General features: G+C 42.7%; 1 protein-coding gene across 1 annotated transcript in view; it reads right to left on the bottom strand.

Moving 5' to 3' along the window:
- Nucleotides 1-7,152, bottom strand: part of CCDC171 (coiled-coil domain containing 171) — a 129,148-nt gene extending 121,996 nt beyond the window's left edge. Inside the window, exons 1-3 of the mRNA XM_042804472.1 lie at nucleotides 7,043-7,152; nucleotides 6,599-6,664; nucleotides 3,927-4,099 (exon numbers count right to left, since the gene is read on the bottom strand). Coding sequence (XP_042660406.1) covers nucleotides 3,927-3,973 — 47 coding nt within the window. The 5' untranslated portion in view covers nucleotides 3,974-4,099; nucleotides 6,599-6,664; nucleotides 7,043-7,152. The remainder of the gene's footprint in view (nucleotides 1-3,926; nucleotides 4,100-6,598; nucleotides 6,665-7,042) is intronic.
- Nucleotides 7,153-19,328: the final 12,176 nt, after the last annotated feature.

The raw sequence follows: 19,328 nt of genomic DNA, 5'->3' as shown, positions 1-19,328 counted from the left end.
GTGGTAAGGCTCATTTAACATGGATTGCCATCTCAAAAATACATATCATCAAACAAATAAACATGTATGCAACAAAAATCTCTTTTCCACATTTTTTTTCAAAGATATTTAAACTACACACAAGCAATTTATTACAAACACAATACAAATTAAAGGCTTAGTCCTCTACAATACCCAGTATCTTAATTTCCCCTGCTATTTCAGTTAAAAGAAAACTTACTTGGCAGTTAGCAGGATCAGCTCTTGAGAACTACAAGCAATACTAAAATAATCAAAAAAATCTTTCATACATATAGTGAAAAATTAGTATAAAAATACATATTTAATTAAAATCGTTTAATAATCTTACATGCAATTACTGTAACTTCACACCAGACAACTTTTAAATTATTTCATGACTCAAAAATCGGTTTTCACATTATTTTATATATGTAAGAGTGGCTGCAATAATTAGTTGCTCCACACAAAAGCACAAGTTGTCAGGACCACTAAATATGAAATATGTTGTAAGAAGAAATTATTATATTAACCACAAAGTTGGCATCACTTCATACAGAACTGAAAATACTAAAATAGCCTACCTTTGTCTACATGAAGTCTTAAGTATTAATTACAGAAATTACAGTCTACAGAGATTTAATTTTCTTTTTTTTTTTCTAAATAAAAAACAACCACTTTACCCCTGGGTTTGTGCACTGGCATCATTAATATTTTCCACGACCAAGAACTCTACCTGATGATCTATGTTTTCTCACATAAGTTGACTAGCAAAAAAGACATAAATGTCATCAACAAGAGGAACTGTAATTTAGATTAAGTGTTGCCTTTAAAGACATTACTAATAACAAAAGATGAAATTTAAGTTTTTTAGCTCCAGCCTATAATATTTTATAATTTAATAAATAGTCTTTTTCCATTTAAAAACAAGACTGACTTAATCTGTGAGATCAGAGTAATTGTATGTCATCGGTAATTGTTCCACAGGGTGCCATGTACTTAACACATTTTATATATTTAATAAATGTAGGAGATAAGGATCATTAAAATCTACATGTACTGCAAGAAAACCACAAGCACATTATTAGCTTTCAGTGTTTACTACGGGAGCCATACCCAAAGGAACCAACACGACTCGAAGGGCAAAAGATCAGCAATAAGATAAGTGAAAACACATATCATTACTTCATGAAGCTCTTAACTACAGCAATAAGAAGATACAGTGGTAAATCAAGCAGGAAATAAGAAGGATCTGAACAGCCAGAGCACCTGTAAACTGTGTAAAAGCTTGATGGTGGATAGGTTTTGGCAGACCTTTAGTTTTCCATGGCTAGGTGTCCTGGGTTTGGCTGGAATAAAGTTATTAATCTTCTTCCTAGTGGCTGCTATAGTGCTGTAGTTTGGAGTTAGGATAAGAGCAATGTTGATAACACACCGATGTTTTAGTTGCTGCTAAACAGTGTTTATTCTAAGCTGAGGACTTTACAGCTTTTCATGCTGGCCTGCCAGCAAAGATTGGGACTGCAGAGGCTGGGAGGGGACACAGCCAGGACAGCTGACCCAGACAGGCCAAAAGCATATTCCATATCATACGATATCATGCCCACTATATAAACTGAGGGAAACTGGCTGAGGCACACGGTGGCCTGGGGTCTGGCTGGACATCAGTCAGTGGGTGGTGAACAACTGTATTGTGCATAACCTGTTTTGTATATTTTACTATTATTTTCCCCTCCTTTCCTGTCCTATTAAGCTGTCCTTATCTCAAACCCCAAGTTTTACTTTTTTCTTCAGATTCTCTCTCCCATCCCACTGGCAGCAGGGGGAGCGAGCAAGTGGCTGCGTGCTATTTAGCTGATGGCTGGGGTTAAACCACAACACTGGGAAAAACAGAGATAAAAGAAAGGCAAGTCATCTTATGCAGAGATGATGCAAGAAGTATCAATCTCAACTAAAGACAGCTAAAGGCCAGAGTGCATCAAAGTTAGCAAAGCATGGGATAGGGAGAAAAACAGAACCCAAACCGAAAACTGGGGAAGACTAGGGCAAAGAAACAAAAGTTATAGAAAGGGCAACCATTTTGGTAGCTTGCAGACAGCAGAGAGGTCATTTTGCTTCTTCAAACCTGGTGATATTTAGTAGTTCTTGCATGGAGAGCACACTGAATGTAAACAAGGGCTGAGCACTTTTTGTAAGGTAAATCAAAAAACACCTTTAAATCTTTATTGGCTTGAATGGCAATCAGCTTGCAAGAAAATTATTCCTTCCTCTACTGATGACCCAGGGAAAAAAAAGGCAAAATGGAGATATCTACACAATAAAACTCAGAGAAAAAATAAACTGTATTTTTAACTGTTCTGCTTAACCAGACTAGTGAGAAAAAAGAAAGAAAGAGGAAAAAAAAAAAACAAGTTACAAAACATCACAAGTAATAGCAAACTAGGGACATCACAGAAATGAAAAACGTGGGTAAGAGCATTATGACACAATAGCATAACAGTAACTACTGGGAAAAAAAAGCATTAAGCACCTTTTTAAAATACTATTTTCTGCACAGCTTCTATGCTCACAGTGCCATTACTGAAAAATTAAAAACAAAACAGAAACCCCTATTTTTGTTCTTAGTACAGAATCAAACTGAATCAGCTAGTTATTTAAAAAAAAAAAAAAAGAGGGAATATTACTATATTAACCACTTCATTATTTTATTTGACTACTTAAACATTTTCAAATAAAATCAAGATTGGCCTTAAGAATTCTTCTTTCTGTGATATTTTCTTTAATCATCACAGTGTTGCCAGCACATGCAGTACTTTATAAAAACTTCATATTGCATACTGTAGGAGATTCTTCCTTCCGTATTCATATTACAAGAAGTGCTACAAGCATAAAGCTCTTGGAAGCTTAAAGAAAAGACAAATCAACACAAAATCCCTGGGAAGTTTCACAGCATGTATGATATGAAGTCTAACAGGAATTCAGAGAATGCTTTATACTTCTATTTTCATATATTAGTAGTTCATTAAGCATTGGTTTTTAACTAAAATATGTATTTTGGCAACTACAGCTTTTATCTAAGACACCATTTTTAGCAGTACTTGAATATTCTTCAAGAAAGCATATAAGCAGGTGAAACAGCTTGAGTTTTACACTGCAGAATGACTTTTTTTAATTACTTTAATTTCACATTCACTTCACAAGTCAGCTAGTTACAGTGAATATAGAATATTGTAAAAAAAAACAACAACAACAACAACAACAAAAAAAACCAGTATTTCACTAGCCTTTCTTCCATATCTGGCAAAAAACATATAGTAATTTTGTAACAGAGAGAAATTTATTTTTATTTATTGCCCAGCAGTGGAATTTTGCTAAACTTCCCCAGCTGAAGGAGTAGTCTGTAGTCTAATTTCCAAACCACAGCTCATACTGACTGAATTCTGCTGTTCCTATATAATTGGCAGTTTTGTATAATCAGAGTTTAAATAGTGATAAATAGCTCTCACAGCTAAGATAAATGGAACAAATTAATGCTTATTTTAATTGTGCCAAAGATCAAACATGTATTAGGTTACAAAAAAATAAGAGCTGCGTGCAAGACTTAAAGCCGATCTCTACCACTTCAGCTAATGCAGAAACCATTCTGTAACTCCAGGTCACCGTTCGTAACTGCAAGACAGGAACCTCATTCTTCTCTAAGTCACATCTCCTATGTTCGTGTGAGAATTCTTGCACATAGGACAGCCAGTATGCACACCTTCAAGTAGATCTTTGCATCTAATGACTATATTGACATGACACAGCTTGGATGTATCACACCGTATCTGGTTCTTCTTCAGTCTGAATTACATAATTTCAGGGATCTAGAAAATAAACCACGAACACATGAACCATACTCCTAGACTTAAAAATAAAGAAGTGAAGCTTACCATTCAGCTTCCATGACAGCACAGCTGACTGGAGAGGACAAACTCATGATGTCCTATATGCAGCTTTTCAAGTCTATGAACTCTAGAGAGTGAACATCATCTTTGACCATATATACTTTTACTTGGCAAACTTCAAAGATTACTCTTCTTCCACATCATAAAAACATTAAAACCTGTACAGAGACATGCTTTAGTTTATTTAGCAACATAACAGAAAAATCATTTGTTAAGTCTCACAGCAAACAGTGTTACTACTATGTCATGTGAACAATTACCACCAACAGTAATTTGACATCAGTTTAGTCAACAAAGAGTTACTAGTCAACAAAGAGTTTAGTCAACAAAGTGCTGCTAGTCCTCTGAGCTTGAATATCACAGATGAAAAAAGTAAATACATTTTGTACAGTATCTGCTGCCAGAGTTTTCAGAAGGATGCCAATACAAAATGTTATGTTCGTGTAAACTGTTCCCCTACATTCTCTGTTCTAACTGGATCACAAACTCCTCTTCAAAATAATTCTAAGGGAGATAAATACATGTACTATGATTTTTTAAGTAGGTCAATATCCAAGGTTTACTGTCAAAGAGCAAACATTAACATTGCAAGCCTTCTGTTTCATAAACCTGGGATTTTATACTTGAATGTATTTTTATTGTATTAGATATATCAGCAATATTTAGGACCGTACAGGAAGAACATAAAATTGAACTGTAACTCAGCTCACCTTGGGAAGGAACTAATTTAGTGTTACTGATAAAAAGAAATCAATGCAGATGATATAGTTATAACACAGAACTTTAAAAAACCCTCCAATATTTACTTCAAATTTAATAACAAACTCATTTATGAGTTCTATTAATTAAAGCAAAGTAACATGAAGAATAAGCTGTATGAAACTTTCAAGATTAATGAGCCATGAATGTTTGCGTTTGAACTCCACAGTGGATGGACAACCATACTAAAGTCCAAAGCAAGAAACTAGACTGGACTCCATCTCTACCACCTCTGGCTTGCAGCCACGTTTGCCACAATCTGTTTCTGTTGGACTGAATACAGAAGTACTGGGTGCAATATATTAACTATAAACTGATTTTGTTCATTCTAGTAGCTAATAATCTGCACTAGAAATATGGAGAAGAAAAAAATGCATTTCTGCCTCAAACAAAAATTTTAACAAAACATCCAGCAAGAATAAGCCCATCATTTCCAAAAACTAAGGGTTTTTTTTTTAAACAGAAAACCATAACAACTGGTGTCCAGGGTTATCATGAAGCTTTACATTCAAACATGCAGCTAGTCCAGAGTATCTTCAAAATCAAGTGGAGTAATATGGAAAGAAAAGTACAATGGAGGCCAACAGTTTGCTTCTGTTTATTATTAAATAATACCTAGATGTATTATCTGTGATTTTTAAGACCTACCCATCAGAATTCACCTTAGTACATGTGTTCATAAGCTCCACAACAGGTAATTACCACACAACGGTCACTCTCACTCCTAGAGAAAGCAATGCAGCTTTCTTTCCACCTCAGTTGAGAAAACAGTTGAACACCTCATTTTCAACGCATAGACAAGTCTGTGGTAAAATTGCTAGTCACATGTAAAGGTCCATTAAATCGTTAGTAACTTGCAAACAACTCTAACTTCACAAAAGAGAACAGTCCTGAGAGAGCATTTGTAGTATAGTACATAACAAAGATCAATTGCTTGGATAAAAAAAAAAAAAATGTGATATCAGGGTATGGGAAACTATACCTCTGTTAATTGTGCCCAATTTCCACATTAAGATGTAGCTCTGAGGAACTGAGAAACTAGTTTTTCATACCACCCTTTTAAACTTTATTGCAACCTACACCAAAATATCACCATAAACAGTAGAAAAAAAAAAAAAAAAAGTACAACTAAAAGGCTTTCTTGGAAATCTGTTTTTCCATCTCAGGAATAGAATTCATTAACTCTACCCAACAACCAATAGCTGCAGTGAAAAAAAATTTAGTGTCAAAATGCAACCAAAATGTACTGTCACATCCACATCATTCTGCCGTTTTAAAACTTGCTGAAATTACTCTGAAGTCACATAGAAGAAAAAAAAAATCTGAATAATGTCTTCTGGGAATGCTTATTGTTTTGAATATGCAACATTCCTCCGTTAAAATATGTACCAGAAATGGATATACTCCACAAACATGCAGTTTCGCTTATCAAAAAAAGCATTTAAAGGACATGGAATGGCTCACAGGTGCCCCATAATGAAACAAAACAGCATCTTCATTTGATGGGTGTTACCTACAAAACTTGTGTCATATTCTACTCATTAGTTTCTGACTATGTTTAACTAACTTCAGCGAGGCCACTGATTTTGACTGCATGTTATTTCCAGTGAAGGAGGTGAGACGCTGGAACAGGTTGCCCAAATAAGTTGTGGCTGCCCCCTCCCTGGAAGTGCTGAAGACTGGGCTAGACCGGACTTTGAGCAACCTGACCTAGTGGAAGGTGTCCCTGCCCTTGGCAGAGGGGTTGGAACTAGATGGTCTTCGAAGGTCCAACACAAGCCGTTCTCTGACGGAGGCTACTCAAAATAAATCTAACCATGATCCTAAGATGTATTACTTGAAAAGATACAAAGTCAGGCGTAACTAAGATACATGCACTGGAAGCTATCAAAACTCACCAGCCGTTGTTTCAGCTGACAGAATCCCTAGATTTTCGGTTATGTAGCCCAAAAACTTTATGCGAACTAAAAAAAACAAAGCAACAGTATCACTCTCCTGCGCTGCCACTTGTTTAAGCGCAGACTGCACCAGGCGCTCAGACGGTGCCCCGGGCAAGCCGAAATCTTAGCGCGGCGTGCTGGCGGCCGAAGGGGCGGCGGCGCCGGGGGCGAGCCGGGCGGCACGGCGGGACAGGGCTTCAACGGCGGGGAGCCACGCAAAAACTGCCGACACCAAGCAACGGCGACGAAGCCCCCCACAACCCCCCCTCCGCAGCGCCGCCAGGCTGCCGCTGCTGGAGGGACGGCCCCGGTGCCGCGTCGTGACGGCCGGCGGCCCCCGGGGCGCTCCCGAGCCGCGCGCCAAGCGACCCCCAAGCCACGACAACGCCGACCCCATCCCACCTCTCCTCGGCGGCCCACGGCCGCCCGCGGCAGTAAGGGCCCGGGAAGATGTATGGGGCCACGCCACGCCACGCCACGCCGCGCCGCGCGCAGGGGCCTTCTCAACGGCGTCTTCCGGCGGCGGTGGCGCTGCGGCTCCGCCCACGCCGGGGGGGGCGACGCGCGGCCGAGCGCGCGGAGGTCCCTGGCAACGGCGGCGCTCGGCGCTGGCGGGGCGCTGCGCGTGCGCGGGGTGGAGGCCGCTGGGAAGCCGTGGCGCGGTGCCCGTTCCCCATCGCCCCGGCGGCCGGCGCCGCGGTTTCTGCCACCCTCCTGAGGACTTGCGCCTCATCCAATTTAGGAGTTGCCCCGAGGCAACCCGGGACTGCAGGGTGCGCGCAAGTCGCCTCAGGCAGCGCGGGTTGCCTCCAGCCAGGCCGCACCCTCTGCATTGGGTTGGGCATGCGTCATGGTGCACCCAACGCAGGTTGTGGTGTTGGCCTGCCGAGGGGTCGCCCCTGTGAACGTCGTGACGGGGCGGTTAATGGCCGTGCAGAGGGGAATTGCCAGACACTGCTCTTTGTGGACAGCAGGGTGGCTGTACCCTCCTTCCTAGACGTGCTGGCATGTGGACGTGTTTGCCACTGGGCAACCCCAGCCGTATGTTAGGGATCTGAATCCCTAAAATAGGTAAAGGACAATGTATGTAGAGGAAATTAAAATAACCAATTAAGGTGAAAGAGAGGCTGAGGCTTGGATGTCCTCAAACACAGGGTGGCACATTCACCCAGATTATGAAAAAAAAAACGGGTAATTTAATTTGAAAGACCGTGGGACAAAATCATAGCAGGGTCAATGGAGGAGACTGGTAACAAGGTTACCTATCCCCTTCTGTGTGTGTCACTGCACAAATGGAAAAGTTCCTGTAAAACAACTGAGAAATTACTAAGCCCCAGATGTAAGTATATGTGATGTCAAATAACAACAGCACAAGAGTCTGAATAAAATCCACTCTACAGCATCCTAGGAAAGTGGACAAGGTGTTCTGGGAAGTGTGTCACAGTCTGAAAGGGATTAAAACAATTTTCAGTTAACATTCGCTAACTACCATTGACGTCATAAGTAGGTACGCACTAAGATGTTCAAGTATTTTGAACATTTGAGCATAGTTTTGAATTAACATCATTCAAGTATTTTGAACATATTTTGAAAAAGTAATTTGAAAGGTACATTTCAGATATACTCTTTTAGTGTTGATATGTGACCTGAATTCCCACAGACCATCAGAAATCTGGGTCCCCCTGCATGAGCAAGATTGTATTAAAGCTATCATGAAATACACTTGGGAAAACATTAGTAAAATGGTCTTAAAAGAACATTGGTCTGCATCTGTTGGAGAATGGCTCAGAGACAAGGGTCCTGAGCCCACCGAGCAATTGTATGATCAGAGCCTGCTCTAGCTGCTGATGCTGAGCCTCACTAGGGTTTGCCTGCAGCTGCTCGCAGCTGCTGATACAGGAGGAATGTCAAGGACGCTTCAGCCTTGTGTACCGCGGTGTGTTGAAAACAGGTTAAGGGGAATTAGGAATAGTGGTCTGAGAAACCTAGTGTTATGATAACGGTGGTCTGAGAAACATTGTGTTACGGTACTGTCGTGTATCGAAAACAAGTAGCATGAGAAACTTAGTGTTATGAGAAGCTTGTGCTGTAAACTAATTGCAAGTAGGTGGACCGTGCGAATACGACCTTTAGAGCTTAAGCCAATCAGCTAGTGACTAGTAGGCATAATAATTATCATTGTCTGTATAAATCTATGTACCCTGGACCAATAATCACACACGTTGATTGATGCTCTATCTCCCACACTGAACCCGTCTCGGCGTGTCGTTCGTCCGCGGCTCCGCAAGATGGCTCCCGAACAGGGACCTGCATAGAAGAATAACATAGATGGAGTGGCGGACCCAGAGAAAAAAAAAAACAGCAACGACCGAGGAATTTGAGAACGGACCCGGAGAAACACCAAATACAGCAGCGTCCGGGGTCCACGAGCTGAGACGGAGAGGCAGCAGCCCCAGCAGCCCCGGGGGAGTACGCGGAGAGAAGCCGGCTGGACCGGCCCCGAGAGCCGAGGTGGAGTGGCCCTGAGAGTGGAGGTGACCAGCCCCGCAGAGCAGAGGCAGACCGGCCCCGCAGAACGGAGGTGACCGGCCCCGGAGAGCGGAGGCAGAGCGGCCCCGAGACCAGAAGTGAGTGGCCCCACGAATGGAAGCAGAAAGACACCGGAGCTGACGTGGTAAGGAGCCGACTGCGGCAGCCCCGGGGGTGGACGCGAAGGGACGCCACAGGTGGACACTGAGCGGCCCCGGGGGCGGACGCGAGGGGGCGCTGGAGGCGAGCCCAGGGTGGCCCCGGAAGTGGAAGCGGGGGGGCGCCGGAACTGACGCAGAGGGGCGACGGAAGCTGACACAGAAAGGTGCTGCATACAGCGGCGGCAGAAACAAACACTGGGAAATATCAGAGACAGCAGCGTCTAGCCGAATCAAGTACGATCGCACAGTGGGCCTCCGACAGGTCATTCCGAGGACCTGAACCGAGATAGAGGGTCGCTCTCTGCAAGGGCTGCTGGCAAGAGCTGCACCTGGTGCCTTAGTCATGGAGCATCAGCAACATATCAAAGGGAGTATTTTTTAGTGCCTTAAACAGGGAGCACAAGCCGGCGGGAGTATTTTTTAGTGCCTTAAACAGGGAGCACAAGCCGGTGGGAGTATTTTTAGTGCCTTAAACAGGGAGCACAAGCCGGCGGGAGTATTTTTAGTGCCTTAAACAGGGAGCACAAGCCGGCAGGAGTATTTTTTAGTGCCTTAAACAGGGAGCACAAGCCGGCGGGAGTATTTTTTAGTGCCTTAAACAGGGAGCACAAGCCGGCGGGAGTATTTTTTAGTGCCTTAAACAGGGAGCACAAACCGGCGGGAATATTTTTTTGCTTTAAGCAGGGAGCAAAGGGCCGACGGTGCCTTAATCAGGGGTGGGTCGGCAGTAACGGTACTGTGCCTTATCCAGGGAGCACAGGACCGGAGGTGCCTTAACCAAGGAGCACCAGGTTGACGAGATGGAACAAGAGGTAGCCCTGGATTTATTACAGCGCTTTTTAGAAAAGCGGGGAGTGGATTGCATAAAATCACTCGCGGGTTTAGTAGCATTAGGACGGGTCAAAGGATGTTTTCAGGACCCTAATTCTCTTTTTGATGTCGACGAGTGGAGACGGTTAGGTGATGTTTTATGGGATATGGTAATTGATGAGGATAAAGCTGCAAGGAAAATGATGAAACCACGGCGGGAGGTGGTGAATAATAGTAAGCGGTGTCAGCTTGAAAAGAACCTTGCAGCTGTGGCAACTGCAAAGTTGGGGGGGGAAAGTTCCACTGTTACCCCAGATAGTGAGGCATCCGGATCTATGCTCTTTGACAGTGATCGTATTCCTGTACCATCAACAGGAGGGCCAGTTACAGTTAATGTGAATAGGGAAAGTCCGGAGGCCAGCCCCCCCTCAGTATCTTTAGAGTCATGCCCCCCCCCCACCCCCCCCACCTCAGAGGCGGAGGGGCAGAGGGATGATGGCCCCTCGCTAATATGTAGCCAACAGGAGTGGCGCGAAGTAGGTGATTTATTGTGGGACGAGACTATCACTGGAGGCAATAAAGGCAGTGAAGCACGACAGCAAGGGGTGGTCTGGCGAACGACCGTAAAAGCCCTGAGGGAGATGCCAGCAGAAAAGAAAGTAACTGCTGCTGCTATGGCGGCTGTCGGCGCTGTACCATCTCCACCGGTCCCTGCCAAAACCAACCGTCCCTCACGATGAGCCACCTTCTTCGGGTGTAATCAACAGCTCTGCTCTATTAAGGGCATGTCACCAAGTATTCCTGTTTGCTCCACCGCGCAAGAAGCGGCAGAGAAATCAGGCGGCGCGGGGGTACCGGGTGGAGCGGCGTGCCACCATAAACTCTGCCTGCCCCCCCGCCCTGCGGATTGTTCCGCCCCTGACAGCGCGTCAGCGTCTGGCTCAGAGAGAAAAGCGGCGGCTCTGTCCGAATTAAAACAACAGGGTCACACATCGGTAAGGGACAGGGACAGAGTCCAAGAACTTGAAAGAAAATTACAGAAGTTGAGCTACAGAACAGAACTCTGCATTTACAATTACAAGAAGAGGAAGCGCTGCCGGCAGCCCCCCACACCCACTCCCATCACCTTTATCAGAACCAGCTCTGCTTTTAGCTCAGTCCCGATGGAGTGGGGTGATTCGTGATGCCTTGTTAAAAGTGGACAGGCATGCTGCTGGAGCGTTGGCCTGCCCGGTAGTGACAACGAATGGGGGACACCTGGGAACTCAAGATCACAAAATTCTCCTCGGGGGGTCTGGAGACTCCTTACGAACTTTACAATTCTGAACTGTCATTTGGGTGTTTCAACATCAACACTGGTATCAAAAACTTGTTCATGTAGTGTCAGGTTCATTGTATGTTGTGGGTTCGTTGCAATGTTTAGAACATAGCATGGTGAAACCTGTATTACATTCTGTATTGCATACTCTGTTGTTACAATTGCTGACACTCTTAAAACTGTAAGGATGGTTTTCTTGCTACATAAGACTGCATAAGATTAGAACATGGACTGACAGACTGGTTAAGAGACTTGGGAATTTGGAAAATGGACTGATGATGGTTGCAAATCTACAAAACTTGGAAATTACTGGGTGGCTGAAAGCTTTGTTGATGCATAGACTGGCAATGCTGATTGTCATTATGATTGTCATGATGATATTGGGGTCTGTGTGGAAATGCTTTATGAATGCTATGATTCAAACGTTAAAAGGAGTCTGGATTGTCCAAAAAAGAAAAAGGGGGAAAACCTGGTAGGAATTTTTGGGGGGGGGATCAGGGTTATGCACTGATCCTACAAGGTTTGGACAATCCAGGCTGGGTCTCTGAGCAGAAAACTGCCACGTGGTAATCCTGCCCTTGGGGTCACCTGGAAGGGCAAGAAGGAGGAAGTCAATCTAGTGCTTCCTCCCTGTTTGAATGCCTGGATGCACTAACCATAAAGTAGATTTAGTTTGTTCACGCGTACTAACGATGCAGACCTATCACAGCACTTCCAGGTGCGTGATAAGTGCCTTTAGCCAACACATTGTAAGCTTGCATGCTAAAGTTGTGCCTTGTCATGTATTAAGAAAATCTTTGAACGAACGTTGGCGCAGGCTCTGCTCATACAAAAAGAAAAAGGGGGAATTGTTGGAGAATGGCTCAGAGACAAGGGTCCTGAGCCCACCGAGCAATTGTATGATCAGAGCCTGCTCTAGCTGCTGATGCTGAGCCTCACTAGGGTTTGCCTGCAGCTGCTCGCAGCTGCTGATACAGGAGGAATGTCAAGGACGCTTCAGCCCTGTGTACCGTGGTGTGTCGAAAACAGGTTAAGGGGAATTAGGAATAGTGGTCTGAGAAACCTAGTGTTATGATAACGGTGGTCTGAGAAACATTGTGTTACGGTACTGTCGTGTATCGAAAACAAGTAGCATGAGAAACTTAGTGTTATGAGAAGCTTGTGCTGTAAACTAATTGCAAGTAGGTGGACCATGCGAATACGACCTTTAGAGCTTAAGCCAATCAGCTAGTGACTAGTAGGCATAATAATTATCATTGTCTGTATAAATCTATGTACCCTGGACCAATAATCACACACGTTGATTGATGCTCTATCTCCCACACTGAACCCGTCTCGGCGTGTCGTTCGTCCGCGGCTCCGCATGCATCTGAAGAAAAAAATGAATCATGATGTCCATAGATACCAGGTTATCTAGGAGAATATATAATCTACAAACGACCAGGTTAATCTTGGAAAATATTCAGTCCAAAAATGACCAAGTTATCTGAGAACACACAGGCCAGAAGATGAACAAGTCACTTAGACAATAATATAATGATGGATAGTGCAGAGAATGGGCAGATACGGAAGCACAGGAAAAAAATAAATCTTCTGTGGGAAACTAAATTATCCTTGTCTATAGAAGGGATTACATAATTTAACTATAATCAAAGTTGACCCCAAGTAATATCATAGGTGAAGACCCATGAAGATTGGGTATATAATACTCCGGTGAGGTTATACAACTCAGTTGTGTAAGGTGCTGTGTTTCTTCAGCACTGGATACACAGCACCCATCAGTCTGACAGGCTGCTGATTATGTAAGTACTGTTTTCTTATCACTACAGGGAGCTGTATTGCATTACCTATTCCCAGGTTTTCTAGGTTGTATTTGGTCTGGTAACCCCCTCTTCAGCTTTAGTGTGACTAAGTGGGATGCAACAACTGGAAACAGAAATGTAGTCTTATCTATCAGAATGTAGTCTTATCCTTTCTTTAATTCAGACTTTTGAATATAAAAATCTCTGACTTTATAACTTCAAAAACACTACAGAGAAATATTATTAGCAACTTAAAATATAGTTTATATTTATAAAAACACATAAAAATCATTGGGGTTTTTCTTCTAGTTGGAATTCCCCAACAGGAGCAAAATTACACTAAAGAGAGTTATTTATGAAGTTAAAATCAGCTTATATTAACCACAGAGCTGCAGTTGGTACTCACGCAGAAAAAGACTTATACTGAATTGCTAATTGCTCATTAAGTAATTACAGCTAATTGCTTTAGCTTACAGGTCAGCATGACTGACTTCCTCATTGCAAGTACTGTCATAACACTTAAGGTGCCCTGTTGCTTTTTATTCCAAAATTGTTTCCTGTTGCTTATAGCTGCAAACATACCACCCTGGGCTAAGATTTTCCAAGACGTGTGGTGAAGCATAGCCTGACAGTGATGTCCTTCAAGGTACAGATTGAGGTTTTAATTCCAAGACACAAAAAGCTCCATAATATTTTACACCTTCTGAGATAGAAGTCTCAAAACTTCATTTCTCATTTGTGACCTGATCTGTATAATTGGCTTTTACCTGTGGTTTTTCTTGCTTCTACATCATGCAGTTATTTCAGATGTCTTGTGCCAAATGAAATAAGTTATTTGCCCAGGTGCACAAAATTGGAAGATTTTATTATGCTGCAGTTCTTTTAATAACATCATGGCATTTTTTTTTTTTTTTTTTTTACTGATCAAAAATACAATAGTTAACAGGGCTACCTCTCTGCTGTTGTCTGGTGAGTAGTCAAAAATTGAACATGATGAAAAATGGCCTTGGCTAATGAAGAAATACAAATGATTGGATAATATGGAAAGAATCATAGAGATACAACACCATATCTGCAGGTTCTGATGTGTTTTGGCATCATAACAGTTTACCAGATACTGAAACAATAAGATTAATCTGCCCAAAATAACACATGTATCATTTTTAACTTGAATAATGAAAATTACTTTAGGCACAATACTGCTGCCATATGCATATAGCTAAACAGTCACCTTTCCTTCCTTCCACACTGAAAAATAAATTTTATATATATGCTGTCTTAGCCATTTCTTAACAGTTCAAGGAGTATTTTGGTCTAAAACCTACATATATTCAGGATATGTGAGGGCTTTTTTGGAAAGGTGGAAACAAATCAGAATTGTGTCACACATGTTGTGTTTGAGCCCAGACAGCGACTGAGCACCATACAGACTTTCACTCACGCTTTCCCCCGCAGGAATGGAAAGGAGAAAGGAAAGCAAAAGGCTCCGGAATCAAGGTAAGGACAAGGAGAGGTGACTCGCCCATTATGAGTTATGGGCAAAAGACAGACTTATTAGGGGAAGAAAAAAAGAACATCACTTCAATCAAACATTGACAACAACAACAGTTAACAGACAGCAGGATAGTGAGAAGCTTTACCACATCTTAAAAACACCTTCTCCCCACACCTCCCTTCTTCTGGGGCTCAGTTTTGTTCTGGATCTCTCTACCTCCTACCCCACAGCAGCTCAGGGGGACAGGGAATGGGGGTTACAGTCAGTCTGGCACACCATCTTCCTCGCAGGGGCACTCCTCGCATTCTCCCCTGCTCCAGCGTGGTTCCCCTCTCATGGGAGACAGTCCTCCACAAGCTTTCTCTGACATGAGTCCTTCCCATGGGATGCAACTCTTCCCAAGATGCTCCAGCATGGGTCACCCCCACGTTTTGCAGTCCTCCCAGTGCTCAACTACAATAACGGGGACTTCCCACAGAGTCCCAGCCTCCTTTGGGCACAGACGCCTGCTCCAGTATGGGGGTCCTCCACAGGCAGGCATCTGCTCCACCGTGGACCTCCATGGTGGAAAGGGAGGCAGCTCTGCCGACTCACCATGGGCTGCAGGAGACTCTCTGCTCTGGAGCACCTCCCCCTCTTTCTTCCCCTAACATCTGTGTTCACATAGGTATCCTCCTCATAACTCCAACTCCTCCTCCCAGGTTCCCCTTATTCAGCACCTTCTCACAGAGGCACAGCCACCGCTGCTGATGGGCTTAGCCCTGTCTGGAGGCGGGTCTGACATGGAGCCTGGGGAGCTTTTGAGAAGCTTCTCACAGGGGCCACCGCTATAGCCCCCTCCCCAGCTACCAAAAACTCTGCCACACAAACCCAGCATATAGAATTCAACGTTAACTTATTTGTTATCTTATTTATCACTGTTCAGAGAAACCTCTTCATGATGGGTTTAGAAAGAGTGCTTGATGTTCAGGAAAAAGGAGAACATGGTGGTTCATTGGGGGTCTGGCCGTGGCAGAGCAAGAAGCAACTGTTTCGTTTGTAGACAGGATGCCAGCACCCTTCTTCCCAATGGGACCTATCCAGACCTGCAGGAAATCAGTTGGAACAGCTGTTTCAAACAGGCAAGCTCACAACACATAATTCCTCCCAGGAAAAACTGTTTTTCACTTCTGAGGTTCATTCATGGCTTGTAACAACTTAATGTGTATTGGTGTACTAACTGCTTACTTGATCATCAGGTGGCAGGTCTGGCTGAAGCTCTACAGAATCTGTCATTCAAAATTAAACTATTTGCTTAAAAATGCTGATATGGTCCTTAAAGTTTATATAGCATCAGTATGGCATATCACGCGTCCATGTGGTAGGAGTACAATGTCTGGATTGCAAAATACACATTTTTTTCCTCTTGATGTGTCTGTAGTTGAACAGTTTGTCTTCAATCTTATGTTTACTTAACATGTACAAATGAGGCCAATTACACACAAAATATGATTTGTTCAGTTTTATTTTTCACTCTTTAAATCGCATTTTACTTTGTTTACCTTTCTAAAATGCTTTAGTCACATTAGTCTCTTTTGAAGAACACGCTGCTTTTGTATGAAACTAAGTCATCTCAAATTGTTTCTTTAATTAGGAAAAAAGTAAGTATATTCAGATGCTTTTTGTTGATTTTAATACAAGGTGAAAAGCTTTTGATTCCTAAGAAATGTCAGATTCAAAAGACTGGTTCCAAAGGCTGAGGAAATTATCATGGCGTCAAGAGACTCCAAAGACATTGCTTCAAAACTAAAATATGAACTTATTTAATCTGATATGGAAGACAAACGTAACTATATGATTAAACACAGTAGTGATTTAGCTAAGGAAATACCTGCAGGTTGTCATTTCCTGCATAACAAAATATTAACATACACAGGTTTTGCAGTATTCAACACTTTTTCATTTAGGAAGATACATAAAACTTTATCTATTGCTGAAATAGGGATGATTCAATGCAGAAAAAAAAGACTTACATAACTGCCAATGCAGATACAATTTCTACCATTGTCAAACTTTTATCTTCCTCTAAAGAATTCTAGATGTTCAGTCTACCTCAGTCTTAATTTGTTTAAAAAACTTTTGCCTGAATTGGCCATCCATTTGTGCATCGGAAGAAATGTTTTCCCTGTCTAATATGTTGATGATGATGTCTTTTCTGATGAGCTCTTTTCTATCCCTGTAGAAACTTGGTACTTATGTCAGGGATATGAGACTCACTACTTCCAAGAAAATCAACCAAATTGGACTGGTTTAAGGCATTGAGAAACTGCACTTTGTTCCTGCTCAGCACAGATGGAGTAAAGCTTTGCAGTTAACATTTACAAATGACTGTTTTGCTTTTGAGCAGAGCGCCTAGAACAAAGCACAACTTACTCTGTGGCAGCTGCAGTGGGTGTTTTGGGCCTGACACTGAGTTTCAGTATCAAAACTGAAAGCAGTAAGATGGTTCTTCGCACAAAGGCTTATCTTTGTGTGCAAGTAACACAGAAGGCAGCTGGCAGTAAACTAGCCTGTAAAACTTGTGCATCAGGCCACACGTAGAGGATGAACATTCAAGCAGAAGATGGTTAGGTCTATCCCTGTGGGACAATGTAATTGTGTAAGCAGTAACTTTGTGTGCCACTACTCTCACAGCTTTTTGCCAGTTTTGGCACCTGTCTTAGCACAAATATACAGCACTGTGACTTGCAGGTGGTGCTGTGTGGGACCATCAGATAAGGCCAAAGCCATAGAGTGCTGGCAGGCTGGCTAATTTTCAACGCAAAGGGAAAAGAACTAGGATGAGACCCCACAGGACAGGCAGGCGAGGAGAAAGAGATGTTCAGTTAAAATCTGGATCTGAGGTCGTCTGTTTCAAGAAAGATAATTGTGGGGGAAAGCGTTGATGAGCGATTAAAGGTTAAAACAAAAAGAAACATTTCACAGGACATCTTGGGAGGGGATAGTTGGCTCAAGGAGAGTAGAGCCTTTCAAAACAAAGAGAGAAAAACAGATGAAACCATGAATTGAGGAATAAGAAAACCTCCCTTGCTCATGTGCTCAGAGATACCATAAAGAATGCTCAAGATGTGTCTTTTAGATGAATTTAGCTCATTATAATGTGGAAGCCACACCTCTTGAAGAGAAGAAGCCCCCTACTCAGATAAGATTCGCACCTTTTGAATTTCTTCAGAGTAATAAAAAGACAGTGTGACTTTAAATCGAGACCAGGCCTGTTGTTAGCCGATGAGGAACAAAGTGGTAAGAAACCAACCAAAGGTCATTACATTAGATGTATATTTGTGTAGTTTGAAGTGTATAAATATGTCACTTGCCGATCTGTGGTGTGCTAGTTTTATGGAGTTACCACCAGGCACTCATCCCTGTGTGCAGATATGGATTAAACAAATATTTCAGCTGTGTTTTTTTGGCTCATTGCACAATGGGTAAAAGAAGCCAGAGTTTGGGACAACAGCATGAGGAGGCTGGAGGTGCGCAATGCACTCAGCAAGGAGCCTGTCTGACGGGCAGAAACGGGAGAGGAGGGTGCAGTGGTGGAAATGCTGAGAGATGGGTGTGTTACCAGAAAGTGGTAATTAATTCACTCTCTAAGAATCCATTTTTGAGTTTTAGAGAGCAGGCATTCTTTATTACAGCTCCGGACACACAGGGTATAGCTCCTCCTAATGTGTGTATGTGAGAATGAAATCAACAACCATTTATACTACCTTAATCATATATATTCATTGTATTTTTATCATATTCATAACTTTTCTGGGAACTCATTTAGCATATGTTAATGTCTCTTGCACATGTCTGTTGGAGTCTTCGGGTGGTCGTTGGGGGTCCTCAGATGAAGGCTGGTAGTCGTCTTCACTGTGTTTGCCAGCTGACCCTTACTTCTGTGCAAACTCAGTCCTGTGTTCACATACATCTTGTCCTTCAAGGCTGGCCTGGTTTGGTTTTGTTGCTAATTTGCAGCTTCTTTATGTTTCTTTGCACCTGCCACTACAAGGCCAAACCGTCTCTGATAAGATTATTTATGAGTGCCTTATCCTACAGTTATTCCAACTATTCCTCAAAAGATCAGTATTTGTTCTGCAGCACAATTGTTAAATGGTAAAAAAAAAAAAAATTGATCTTAATAATTCTATTCCACAAATATGTATTTTCTAATAGTCTTAGTTTGCAGGTGTCAGGTGAGCTTAATACTGACAGGTAAACAAGCCAGGAGAGAATGGAGAGGACAAGGGGAGTATGGTGAAGTATGAATTAACAGTAATGCCAGGAAAACAAAACAGAACCCCAAACAACAAGCACAACAACAAACCAAAATAATGAACCAAACCAAACCCAACCCGACCCAACCCAAAACAGGAGTTCATGGCGACCAAGTTACAGTAAGAACTCTGTAGACTCAAGAGACCGAAACCGTGGTTTGTTGGACATTGCGGGAAATCAAAGCATCAAGAAAAGTAGTTGAGGAGTGCGGGAGTGCGTGGGGAACAGAACGGCTCAGGAGCCGGCAGCGACACGGGGTAAGTCTGGGGAAGGC

Source organism: Tyto alba, unplaced genomic scaffold (genome assembly GCF_018691265.1).
Source record: "Tyto alba isolate M040663 unplaced genomic scaffold, T.alba_DEE_v4.0 Super-Scaffold_42, whole genome shotgun sequence".
Lineage (NCBI taxonomy): Eukaryota > Metazoa > Chordata > Aves > Strigiformes > Tytonidae > Tyto > Tyto alba.
Note: the sequence above shows the minus strand (reverse complement) of the source record. Positions and strands in the feature narration are given on the sequence as shown.